This window comes from Euleptes europaea, chromosome 14 (assembly GCF_029931775.1).
Source record: "Euleptes europaea isolate rEulEur1 chromosome 14, rEulEur1.hap1, whole genome shotgun sequence".
NCBI classification, from domain to species: Eukaryota; Metazoa; Chordata; class Lepidosauria; order Squamata; family Sphaerodactylidae; genus Euleptes; species Euleptes europaea.
This window is the reverse complement of record NC_079325.1, coordinates 33,392,635-33,405,531: the sequence shown is the minus strand read 5'-3', so window position 1 is coordinate 33,405,531 and position 12,897 is coordinate 33,392,635. Positions and strand designations below refer to the sequence as shown.

At 49.7% G+C, this 12,897-nt stretch overlaps 1 protein-coding gene across 1 annotated transcript in view; it reads right to left on the bottom strand.

The window, feature by feature from the left end:
• Window positions 1–4,156, bottom strand: part of LOC130487167 (cytosolic purine 5'-nucleotidase-like) — a 31,396-nt gene extending 27,240 nt beyond the window's left edge. The window contains exon 1 of the mRNA XM_056860583.1: window positions 4,026–4,156. Coding sequence (XP_056716561.1) covers window positions 4,026–4,141 — 116 coding nt within the window. The 5' untranslated portion in view covers window positions 4,142–4,156. The remainder of the gene's footprint in view (window positions 1–4,025) is intronic.
• Between the last annotated feature and the right edge of the window lie 8,741 nt (window positions 4,157–12,897).

Here is a 12,897-nt window from a genome sequence, read left to right as displayed (position 1 = left end):
ACAGAAGACTAAAGGTGGGGAAATGCTGATCTCAGACAATACGTCAGGTTATTTCACCATCACCTGCAATCCTCTGGACTGGGCAAAGATTTTGTTATCTTTGCTATCAGCATTTGACAACTGCCTCACGGCCACCTTCACAAACGCAGCTGATGAAACACCACCCGCCTCCCCTCGCACAGCCTCCGATTGGTCTCTTTGCAGGGCAGTGGCTTTCCTCGCTCAGGAATCCCCTCCCTCCCGTCCAATGCCTGGGCCCACAATGAGAACAGAGGGCCAGAATGGGGTATTTCCAGAAGCCACCCTGGTAGGCTGAGCTGTAGGGAGGAGGCGACCTGGCTGAAGCCAGATGAGTTGTTCCTTTACATCTGGAAAAGCACAAACGGTTTTGTTCTAGATGGTGGGAGCGCGGCCTCCAACACTGACTTTGGGATTGGCTTTCCATGTGTTGATGTTCAATGACCCAAGTTTTGCAGAAATCCCTGAAAGGGCTAGATCATCATCAAGTGGACCTTTTCAACTCACTGGCTCCCCCAGATTGTGCAAGGCTGCAGTGCCGATAAGACAGTTACAGCTCTAAAAAGAGGCCGCCCACGTAGCCAAAAGAAAAGAAAATGAAGGGGAGAAAAAAGTAATGATTGGTGTGTCAGACTAAAACTAGAGAAAGCCAGGTTCAAGTCCCAATTCAGCCATAAAATTCACTGGTGCCCTTGGGCCAGTCGCACTCTTTCTCAGTTTAGCCTACTTCACTGGGTTGCTGTGAGGATAAAATGGAAGGAATAAGGACCCATGAACAATGCTCTGAGCTTCTTGGACAAAGGATGGGATAAAAATGAGACAGACAGGAGAAGAACGTCAGTCGTTTGAAAATTGGGGAACTGAGCTACCCAATGACCTCACCAAGCCAATCCCTTCATTGCCAGCACCATACCCACATGCCATCTCTGGAAAGGTTATAATTTCCACGCATTCCTGAGCTTTGGGCTAGAACTGGGACAAACCAAGATCGCAACAGCTGTCATTCTGGAAAGTCTTTGGGAAAGGGTGGTGGTGGCCAAGAAACATCTATTTTATTATTCACGGAATGGTTCCTTAAAGGCATGGAGGGGCAGGTGTGGCTCTCCAAAAGTGGTACCAGAGGCTCACAAAAGAGCTCTGCAGATTATTTAAGTCTCGACAAAAATGGCTGAGCTTAAAAACCAGCTGGAGGAGGATGCAGCAGAAACACACACTAACACAGCCACGGAGAGGTGTTTCCTCGGGAGGTGGTAAGCGCTCCTTCCCTGGAGGTTTTTAAGAAGAGGTTAGATGGCCATCTGTCAGCAATGCTGATTCTGTGACCTTAGGCAGATGATGAGAGGGAGGGCATCTTGGTCACTATGTGTGTGTGTGTGGGGGGGTAGTTGTGAATTTCCTGCATTGTGCAGGGGGTTGGACTTGATGACCCTGGTGGTCCATTCTGATTCTATGATTCTATACTGGTCATATTGTGCCCAAGTCCTGGGCAATGCAGCACACCCAGCATGAGAACATTCAAACCAGCACACTGCTGGAGAACTGAGAGATGCAAGGATAAACGGGCAGATGACCGATTATCGCGAATCTATCGAGCATCCAAGGATGCAGCCAGAGAAGCATGAAAAGCCCCAGGCAGGCTGTTCTGAGCCCTCAACAGGGGGCAAGTGGTAGCTGAGGAAAGCAACACAGGCAGCATCTGCTAAGCTACCGGGGTTCCCTGGTGGCCCCCAACCAGATCTGAAGCCAGTCCTCACAGAGCATAAATGAGGCTGAAGCGGGCTCCCAGTTCCTACGTTCTGGTTGGCAGTTCTAAGGTGCAGACGCAGCCTGGAAAGAGAAACCAGGAACCAACTCCACGTTCACTGAACACACCAGAAAAGACCGCTGAACAGTGAGCACGTTAGCCAAGGGATTTGCCAGACATTCTGCTAGCCAAGGGCTAGGAAGACCCTGATCACCCAGCTCAAGGCCGCCCATAGGGCGCTGGCTTTGCATATCCAGGTGGGCTTGCAGGAAAAGCAGAGAAACAAATCGAAATATAGAGGGAAGGGGGTCCTGTAGAGGCTGACTCAGCTCTTTCTCCTGGGCTTTGCAACCTCCCCTTCTGCTCTGTGGCTGGCCTGGAATACTTGGCCAGCCAGGACTGATGGCTCCTGATCAACAGTCCCATTTCTGACGGCTATTCCTGGCCAGCCGCATGCCGTTGCCGGGCAGTTTTCTCTAAAACTCCCTGCCACTTTTATTTGTGTGCCCTTCTCATCCTTTTTGAGTCTATACGTGGAGGTCCTTAGCACCTGAGACTGTCCCAGGGCAATCTGCAAACCCCTGAGAGGCAAGGAAGGAATAGAAGAGGCACTTCCCATTTAAGCCGGCAAAGAAGAGGCTGAAGGAGTCAATTGCCAGTTATTAGAGCAGAAAACTGGCTTTTGATATAGAAATTGGCCTCTGAGTGGAAGAAATGAACAAGGCTCCCTTCTGGGACCAAGCAAGGGACCTCCTGTGCCCCAGCAGCATTCAATGAGGAGGGAGCGATGGCAGGGGAGTAGGATAACACTCAGGGAAGGATTTCTCAGGTGATGGGCCCAGATGCATCCCCCAGGGGCTGAGCCATTGCTGTAAGTTGGAAAGCAGGCTAGGGGTAACCGGCAGGGCCAGTGTGGGTGCTACAGAACAGCCTAAAGGCTGTAGCCTTTTTGCTCTTCTCCGCTTCCATATTTCAAGCTCAGAGTCAGCCCACCTTTGGCACCCAGCCGGGGACACTCCACTAGGCCCAGCCTTCCCATTGCCAGGCACTCCTATGTAGCAGCCTCGGGGAAGGAGGTGAGGGGTCCAAGGGTCCATTCCCCCCACCCCACCTGTCGCTGGCTCCAGGCTGGTCAGTGCCTCCCTTCAACTTTCCCCTCCTTCCGCTGCCTGCTACGCCCCCTCTCTCTCAATGGCTTTGTTTGCTGGAGGCTTCTCCCACCTCTGGTTCCAGGAGATAACCTCTATCCAGAGATCCCGACTGCAGGGGGGCTGCTGGCTCTTTGGCGGGTGCTTCCCATCCTATGGATGGGGCTGTGGGGCAGAGTGGGGCCGGGAGCGAGGGCTGCAAGCGCCTTCCCCCTGTGCTAGCCCCATGCATAAGGGCCACCCTTCACCTTAACCGCTGGATGCAGGCTGAACAGCTTACATAAGAACATAAGAAAGGCCCTGATGGATCAGACCGAGGCCCATCAAGTCCAGCAGCCTGTTCCCACAGAGGCCAACCAGGTGCCTCTAGGAAGCCACTAACAGATGACTGCAATCTAATCCCTTATTTATACTTCGTATTAATTTTTATATTAGGTATTGAATTAATAATGTTGGACAGGACAAGAACAGGTTAATTAAAATAATACTGGGATTAGCTCCGTTAGCAAAAGTCTATAAAATTCATTTTTAGATGGAAGAGGGAGAAGGGGAAGTCATTTTATTGTTAAATTAGAGATATGACTTGTTTGTTTTTTAATATTTCTATTATATTTTTTTTGTTGACATATTAAATGAAGAAAATAAAAAAAAATTATTAAAAAAAAAAACCAAGACGAGTGCAGCAGCACCATCCTGCCTGTGTTCCACCGCACCCAAAATAATAGGCATGCTCCTCTGATACTAGAGAGAATAGGTATGCACCATGACTAGTATCCATTCTTACTAACAGCCATGAATAGCCCTCTCCTCCATGAACATGTCCTCTCCCCTCTTAAAGCCCTCCAAGCTGGCAACCATCCCCACATCCTGGGGCAGGGCGTTCCACAAGCTAACGATGCGCCGCGCGAAGGAACGCTTCGTTCCGAGTCTCTCCCCCTCCAGCTTCAGCAGGCGACCCGCGTCCTAGTGCTGATGGGCGAGGGGGCTGCGGCAGCCACGCCTGCGGCCCGGAGGGGGCGCCCTAACCCCGCCGCTCGGGGGTGCGCGGGGGGGGGGCCGAGAGACCCCCAGCGCTGCGGGAGGGGCCGGGCAGCCGGGCAGCCCCCTCCCCTTACCGGTGCTGGCAGTCCCGCTTGACGGCGGCGCGGTGCTCGGCGCGCCCCGTCTCCTTGGGCTGGCGCGGCGCGGCGGGCTCGAGGGTCGGGCCGGGCTCCTTGGCGATGCTGCCCATGTCGCGGCTGGCGCTGGCTGCGGACGAGGAGAGGCGGCCGGGCTGCTGGAGAGGGGAGCCCCCGGCCCTGCCCAGCCGACGGCCCCCTCCCCTGCTCCCAGCCCCGGGCTGGGCTTCCCATCTCCGCCTCCTCCTCCGCCTCCCGCGGGCCGGCCCACCGCTGAGCCCCGGCCAACTTGGAGGGCTGCCCCTGCCCGGGGCTTGGCTCCTCCTGGCCGCGGCGAGGGGGGCTCCAGCCTCGCCGGCATCCCCGACTTGGTGGAGGCGGAGCCGCTCCGATGGTGTTTTGCGCAGCGGTCGCGCAGGGGGGGGGGATATTTGGACTTGCTTTGGATTCGCCACTCTTAGATGCACATTTTCCCATCCAAATTCTCAAAACGGGGGCCATGGTTGCAGGGGCGTTAGCGGCGCGTCCCAGGCCGAATTGCCTCGCGTTTTTGGTTTTTGGTTTTAAATTTTGCACGCTTTAGAGCACTGGTTCCCAACCTTTTTTCGACCAGGGACCACTAGGACTTTTTGGTTCGGTGCAGGGACCCCAAGGTTCAAAATAAAAATTCAGAGAATTTGAAAATAAACTTTAATCATAACTGTTAGTTAAACATTAAACTTAGAATACTATTTGAATATATAGTTTTATAATGGAGAACTTTTAATTGAAAATATTAATTTATTATGGGTTTATAACTTTGTTTCGCGGACCTTAATTTAGTTCTCACGGACCCCTGGGGGTCCACGGACCCCTGGTTGGGAACCAGTGCTTTAGAGAAAACTGCCTGGCAACGGCGTGGGGGGGATGGACCCTTGGACCCCTCACCTCCTTCCCCGAGGCTGCTACCTAGGAGTGCCTGGCAATGGGAAGGCTGGGCCTAGCGGAGTGTCCCTGGCTGGGTGCCAAAGGTGGGCTGACTCTGAGCTTGGAATATGGAAGCGGAGAAGAGCAAAAGGGCTACAGCCCTTAGGCTGTCCTGTGGCCCCCACACTGGCCCTGCCGGTTACCCCTAGCCTGCTTTCCAACTCACAGCAATGGCTCGGCCCCTGGGGGATGCATCTGGGCCCATCACCTGAGAAATCCTTCCCTGAGTGTTATCCTACTGCCCTGCCATCGCTCCCTCCTCATTGAATGCTGCTGGGGCACAGGAGGTCCCTTGCTTGGTCCCAGAAGGGAGCCTTGTTCATTTCTTCCACTCAGAGGCCAATTTCCATATCAAAAGCCAGTTTTCTGCTCTAATAACTGGCAATTGACTCTGTCGGCCTCTTCTTTGCCAGCTTAAATGGGAAGTGCCTCTTCTGTTCCTTCCTTGCCTCTCAGGGGTTTGCAGGGTGCCCTGGGACAGTCTCAGGTGCTAAGGACCCCCACGTATAGACTCAAAAAGGATGAGAAGGACACACAAATAAAAGTGGCAGGGAGTTTTAGAGAAAACTGCCCAGCAACGGCGTGCAACTGGCCAGGAATAGCCGTCAGAAATGGGACTGTTGTTCAGGAGCCATCAGTCCTGGCTGGCCAAGTATTCCACGCCAGCCACAGAGCAGAAGGGGAGGTTGCAAAGCCCAGGAGAAAGAGCTGAGTCAGCCTCTACAGGACCCCCTTCCCTCTATATTTCGATTTGTTTCTCTACTTTTCCTGCAAGCCCACCTGGATATGCAAATTCAAAAGCCTTTATTGGCATAACAATCCTGGATATGCAAAGCCAGCGCCCAATGGGCGGCCTTGAGCTGGGTGATCAGGGTCTTCCTAGCCCTTGGCTAGCAGAATGACTGACAAATCCCTTGGCTAACGTGCTCACTGTTTTGCACGCTGAATTTTGCACGTCATTCCGGAAGTGGCTGCTTCGCATTACTAAAGAGCCCATTTAATGCGACCTTTGGTGTTCGCCGTGAAGAATACCCCTCAAGGAACAATGCAAAACAAGAGGCGGGTTAGCTATGCAAACAGGAACAAAGGAGCGGGCGAGTGGGGGGGGAGTGGAACTTCTCTTTTTGCATTGGGACCGTGAAAAGGTATTTTTAAAGTCGCATTTAAAAAAAGAGCTTTGAGCATCAAAATTGACCATGCAAAAATGGCCTCAACAATAAGCCCACGTGCAGAGTTTTGAGAATTCGGACGGGGAAAATGTGCATCTGGAGAGCGGCAAATCCAAGGCAAAACCTCCCATGCATAAATGTCCTAGGATTGGGACTGATCTTCGGATCCTAACTGTTGCATGGGAGGAGGACTCCCCGGTGGACGCCCCGGCTGGTAGCCGCACCAAACCTCTCTCTCCAAAAGCAAAAAAGGCTGGAGAAAAAGAACCTCTAATACAGTAGTCAGACTTGGGGCAGAACTAGGGTTGCAACCTCCACGTACTAGCTGGAGATCTGCTTTTACAACTGATCTCCAGCCGACAGAGATCAGTTCCCCTGGAGAAAATGGCTGCTTTGGCCATTGGACTCCCTCCCCTCCCCAAACCCCACCCTCCTCAGGCTCCACCCCAAAAACCTCCAGCTGGTGGCGAAGAGGGACCTGGCAACCCTAGGCAGAGGTCTCTCTGCTTCAGGCTGTCAGGCAGCAAAGTGTTACTTGCAGGAGGTCAGGGCCCTTGCAGAGGCTCACTTAAGAACAGTGGCGGACTGGGTCTAAAAATATTGGTTGCCAGGAGAAAAAGGGGGGCCCACCCACAACTATAAGGCTATCACTTAATTTTTGTTAATTTTTTTAACATATTGTCTAATGTTTAAGGGCCCCCCACTTCATCAGGAGCCCACTTGCCATTGGGCAAGCTAACACAATGGCCAGTCCGCCACTGTTTAAGAACATAAGAAAGGCCCTGCAACAAGACGACTGCAGCATCATTGTCCTGCCTATGTCCCAAAGCACCTAATATAATTGGCATGTCCATCTGATCCTGGAAAGAATAGGTATGCATCATGACTAGCATCCATTTTTACTAGTAGCCATGTTTTTACTAGTAACTTGGTCTTGACTGCAGAGGAATTTCTTCCTCTCCTGAAAAAAATCTGACCAACTATGTCCAAAAGACAGCCTGGGGTACTGTAGAGTCACTAAGATCGGGGAGTCTCATTCCAATCTCTCTCAACCTAACCTACCTCACAGGGTTGTTCTGAGGGTGACGACAGAGAAGTAGAGAGCAACGTTGTAAATTGCTTTGGGTCCCCAACGGAGAGAAAAACAGGTTATAAATACCAAAATAAATGTAGTTCAAGGAATGGCACATTACACATTTGCAAGTCATTCGATTCAGACTATATATACTCAAGAGTCCTCTAAAAGCCCCATTGAGAAATTGTTGTTCTATGCTCACAAAAACATTCTCATGCACCCCTACCTCCTTGAGCAACATGCAGGGGGCGCTACAAGGTTTAGTTTCCTTTGGCCAAGACAGACTTGCCTTGTGATGTCTGTCCGCTTCTGTACAAAAATGTAGAGCATGTTGGGAAGGGAAGCAACCCTCCTGAGAACAGACAGTAACGCTGCTGATCCTGCATCAGATTCCCACAGGGCCATTCTTCCACTCTGCAGAGCTGTGCTCCAGTGTTAGTTCACTCCAGCCCCCAGACATTCCTCTCTTCCTCCGACTCTTGCCCCACACCGCCTGCAGAGCCCCAGTCTCAGAGCCCAGCAGCTGTAGCAATCTGCAGTTTGTCACAGAAACCGGCCACCTGACTGGAATTTTTATTAAGAAATTGGGGGCAGGAAACTAAATCCGTGCGAAGCATTCTTAAAGCTACAATTATACAAGAAGAAACTTTGCTTAGGATAAAACGGCATGGCTTCTGCGAAATCTTGCTTGGTCAACCTTTTGGAATTCTTTGAGAATGTCAACAAATATGCCATGATCTTCAGACTTACAAAAAGCTTTCAACAACACTCCTCACCAAACATGCCTGAGAAAACTTAGCAGTCACAGGATAAGAGGAGAGCACCGGTCCTCTTACAGATTGGTAGCTGGTCAAAGAACCAGGAAGCTAAGGGCAAGAGTGAAGTCAGACAGTCTTGCAATAGAGGGGATCTGAGTGGGAACTGTGTTCTTTAATGTGCATAACGGAGATGGAAAGAGGGACAAAGCAGTGAAGTGGAAAGATGAAAACCCAAATAGGTTGTGGGGAGCTTTCGAAGAATCTCTCCAAGCTGGGAGAGTAGGCAACCAGGTGGCACGTGAGATCAGCATAAGTAAGGGCAGATTGAAGTACAAGTTCATATATACCTTGGTGGGTGAGGTTACCCAGGAAAGAATTTTTGGGGTTAGCCCAATGAAAATGGCAGCTCAGTGCAGTGGCTTTAAGGCAGATTCTCTCTGAGAAATGACTATTCAAAATGAGTATTAATAATATTCAAAGAAAAAAGCCAGCATCAGAATGCTCTGATATAATAAATCGATGGTGTGGCTGCATTTGGACTATTTTGTACTGTTGTGGTCGCTTTATCTCAGGAAGAGTGTCAGAGAAGGGTAATTCAAATGATGGACAGGTTGGTGTGCCTAACCCATTTGTGGTTTGGGGGCTTAGAAAAAAATATAACTAAGGGGAAATAAGAGCCCCGTGGCACAGAGTGGTAAGCTGCAGTACTGCAGTCAAAAGCTCTGCTCATGACCTGAGTTCGATCCCGACAGGAGTCGGTTTCAGGTAGCTGGCTCAAGGTTGACTCAGCCTTCCATCCTTCTGAGGTAAGTAAAATGAGTACCCAGCTTGCTGGAGGTAAAGTGTAGATGACTGGGGAAGGCACTGGCAAACCACCCCGTAAACATAGTCTGCCTAGTAAATGTTGAGATGTGACATCACCCCGTGGGTCAGGAATGACCCGGTGCTTGCACAGAGGGACTATCTTTAAGGGGAAATATTATACATATAAGATTATGCATGGGGCAGAGAAAATAGACAGGGAGAAAAAATAATACTAAGATTAGGGGTCAGAAACTGATGAAATTGATTCAGGACAGACAAAAGGAAATCCATATTTACACACAACGCAATTAATTTGTGGAACTGATTGCCACATAACGTAGTGACAGCCACTAACCTAGATGTCTTGAACAGAAGATAAGGCAAATTCATACAGGTGAGTCTATCAGGAGCTATTGGCCATGATAGTTTAGAAGCAGTATATACTTCTGAATCCCATTTGCCGAAGGCATACTGCAGAAGAAGATTGTTTCCTTCATATCTGGCTTGTGAGCTTCTCAAAAACCTCTGACTTGCTACTCCTAGGAAAAAAGGATGGTGGTTTATATGTACCCCTTGATCTCTGATGTTCTGATGGAGCCATCCTTTGGGGACTGTCTATATGCATCTATACGTGGGAGAAACGCTCATTGCAAAGGGTCATTACACTCAAGCGTGATCACTACAGAATCATTTAGTGCACCATCCTTGGGTTCCTCCACTTTTCCCACAACCCTCCTCTTGATTCAGGTACACTAAGAAATGGAGGCCTAACTGTCATGCTGGCAGAGAATGGGACACTATTATTAACAATTATACGAGCAGATAAAATTGCTCCCTAACTTCACTACCTGAAACAGTTTTTGTTCTCACGTCAAAAGGAATGGAGCAAGTTAAGGTCTGGACAACATGAAGAGACTTTGCAGCCCTCGCTAAGGACTAAAACTTTCCCCCAGCCTCTCTAGAAGAGAGACCACACCAAGGGGGAACCAGCTCTGCCTCCTCCCAATTTATGTAAAAGCAAAGGTAAGTAGGTTGGCCTATGATGGTGTTAGATCCCTACTGCTTTCTAAAGATACTTTTTTTTTTTGCCGTGATGTAGATGATGTTATAAATTTAGTGGGTAATGTCACAACCTTGCAGCGCTGTCGCTATATTTATGGCTGCATCTGTAGATGTGGTTGGGATAATCCAGCCCAAGCTGGGCCCATTGGCTATGCATAGGGTTGCCAATTCTGGTTTGAGAAATTTCTGGAGATTTGGGGGGTGCTCACTGGGAGGAGTGGAGTTTGGGGAGGGAACTCAGCAGGGGTGTGGCATCACAGGATAATGCTGCTGCAGCCGTCTTGTTTGGGGGCTTCTGTGTGAACAGACTGCTGGACTTGATGGGCCTTGGTCTGATCCAGCAGGGCTTTTCTTATGTTCTCTCTAGAACTTCCATTCCCCCCCCCCCCTCTAAAGCTGCCGTTTCCTCCAGGGAAGCTGATCTCTGTCGTCTGGAGATCAGTTGTAATTCCAAGCCCCACGTGGAGGTTGGTAACCCTAGCAGTGCACAAGGGGCTGAAGCCATGCCCTCATTTCTGAATTCTGACTATTGATGCAAACTTGTGAGTAGTCGTTATTGACATCCTTATGCACATTCAAAGTTTAACAGCATCTCAATGAGCTGGGCAGTCAGAGAGAAACATTCAGTCCAACAACTACTTAATGCCGTTCGCCTTAATGTTGCTCAGTGTTTTAAAGCTGGCCTTTCCATTCTTTGGGATGCCGGCAGTCTCCACCAGCGCATACTCAGGTTTCCCAAGGGCCCTTGTTCCCTTGGCCCTCTGCCCACCTGGCTGACCTCACACCGCCGGGGTTCTTATCACTACTGTTTGGACAGCAAATAGTGAGTCAGCACCAGCTAGAAAGCAAAGAGTAGGGGGGTTGGAAACCGTGTGGAGTTGGGACACACAGATCTTGTGGAGGGGGAGGACTGGAAGGGCTGGTGTCGGTGACTGTTAGGAAAATTCTTTTATCAGAGGTTATGAATCGCATGATTATGGCTGGTGAAAGTCAATTAAAGCTCACGCACACAATGAATAGACAAAGTCCTTTGTCTTAGCAAAAACAAAACTTTACTCACTATAAAATAGGGTAGTGTAAACTTGAGTTTAAAACACTAAATCCTTACTACATCTCTAGTTTCCTAAACATGCCAGAAAAGAAACTGGCAGGAATCTAAACTTAAGCACATGGCATCTCTAAAATACAGAGTTGCCCCATCCTCTCTGGTTGAGATCTAAAAGGTAACTGCTTCTGCTCTTTCTTCTTACACAAAGAAAGAGCTGTAACATACAGATTTTTGGGTATGTGACCAACAACATGTTTACAACTGATCCTCACTGACCAATAGCTCATTGACACATTGGAGATTACATCACCTTCTTGAACTGGTCAGCATCAATACAATCAATTTTAACCCTTGTCTGTCTGACATGTAACAAAGCTCGCTATCTATTCCCCAACAGTGACTACTTGGGGAAGCGTTGCCCCACTTAACACCATCAGCCCTGACTCGGCATGACCAGAAGCCAAGCAGGACTGTACCACATGCTTTCCTGAAAATGTGGACTGGCTCTGAGTGAGGCAAGAGTAGGGAAAAGGTCCGGCCACATCCTTTCCAAGAGGTGAGCAGGGCTGAGATCAGGTGCTGGAAAAACAGGGAAGCAGGGCCAGCCCTCAGAGTGAAAATGGTGCAGAAGTGGTTAGATATTTAAAGCAGCACTCATTGTCCCCTAGGGTTGCCAAGCTCCAGGTGGGAGATGGAGATCCCCCGGAATTACAACTGATCTCCAGACTACAGAGATAGCTTATTTATTTGTTATTTATCTAAAACATTTATTCCACTTCTCCTGGAGTAAATGGCTGCTTTAGAAAGTGGACTGCTGCATACGTATTCTCTCTAGTATCAGAGGAGCATGCCTATTATATTGGGTGCGGTGGAACACAGGCAGGATGGTGCTGCTGCAGTCGTCTTGTTTGTGGGCTTCCTAGAGGCACCTGGTTGGCCACTGTGTGAACAGACTGCTGGACTTGATGGGCCTTGGTCTGGTCCAGCAGGGCCTTTCTTATGTTCTTATGGACTGTATGGCATTATACCTTACTGAGGTTCCTCTCCTCCTTCCCAGGTTCTACCCTCAAATCTCCAGGAATTTCCAAACCCAGAGTTGGCAACCTTACTGTCCCCTCCTTGCTTTCATGCCCCTCCCCATCTTCTTCTCTCATCCCAATCCCTGGCCCTGGGAGTTCAGTCCAGGCTAAATTTGTGTTGCACAAGCTGAGTCATTTCTGGGCAGGGTCCCTAAGGGAACTGGCATCGGCGCCAGCTAATGCCAGGCAGTGCTTAGTGGTCACATCCCTTGAGTGACTGCAGAGAGGCCCAGGAGAGATGGAGGTCCAGAAAACACCCCTTGGAGCCAAACTCTGGAGCTTTGCGGTTGCTCCCGTCCCTATCTTCCTTTGCATCAAGCTTAACCTGACAGAATGTTATCCCAGGAACACATGAAGCTGCCTTATACTGAATCAGACCCCTGGTCCATCAAAGTCAGTATTGGCAACTCAGACTGACAGCGGCTCTCCAGGGTCTCAAGCAGAGGTCTTCAAATCACCTACTACTTTATCCTTCCAGCTGGAGATGCTGAGGATTGGACCCAGGACTTTTCGCATGCCAACCAAATGCTCTACCACAACTAGACTGCAGAAGGATTGTTCAGGATTCTCCAGTAATAAATCTGGCCCAGCGTCATGTATCACACCGTAGCCAACCAGTTGCCCTGAAGGATCAACAAACAGGGCATAGAGGCTGAGGCCTTCCCTTGATGCTGCCTCCTGGCACTGGTGTTTAGAGGTTTGTTGCCTCTGGATGTGGAGGTTCCCTTTCGTCACCATGGCTAGCAGACACTGACAGACCTGCCTTCCATGAATCTGATCTGTCTAACCCTCTTCTAAAGCCATCTGTGTTCTGGGTCGTCACTACATCCACTGGCTGTACATCCCACAATTTAATTACTAATTGAGCAAAGAAGTACTTCCTTTTGCCTGTCCTGAATCTAAAGGGC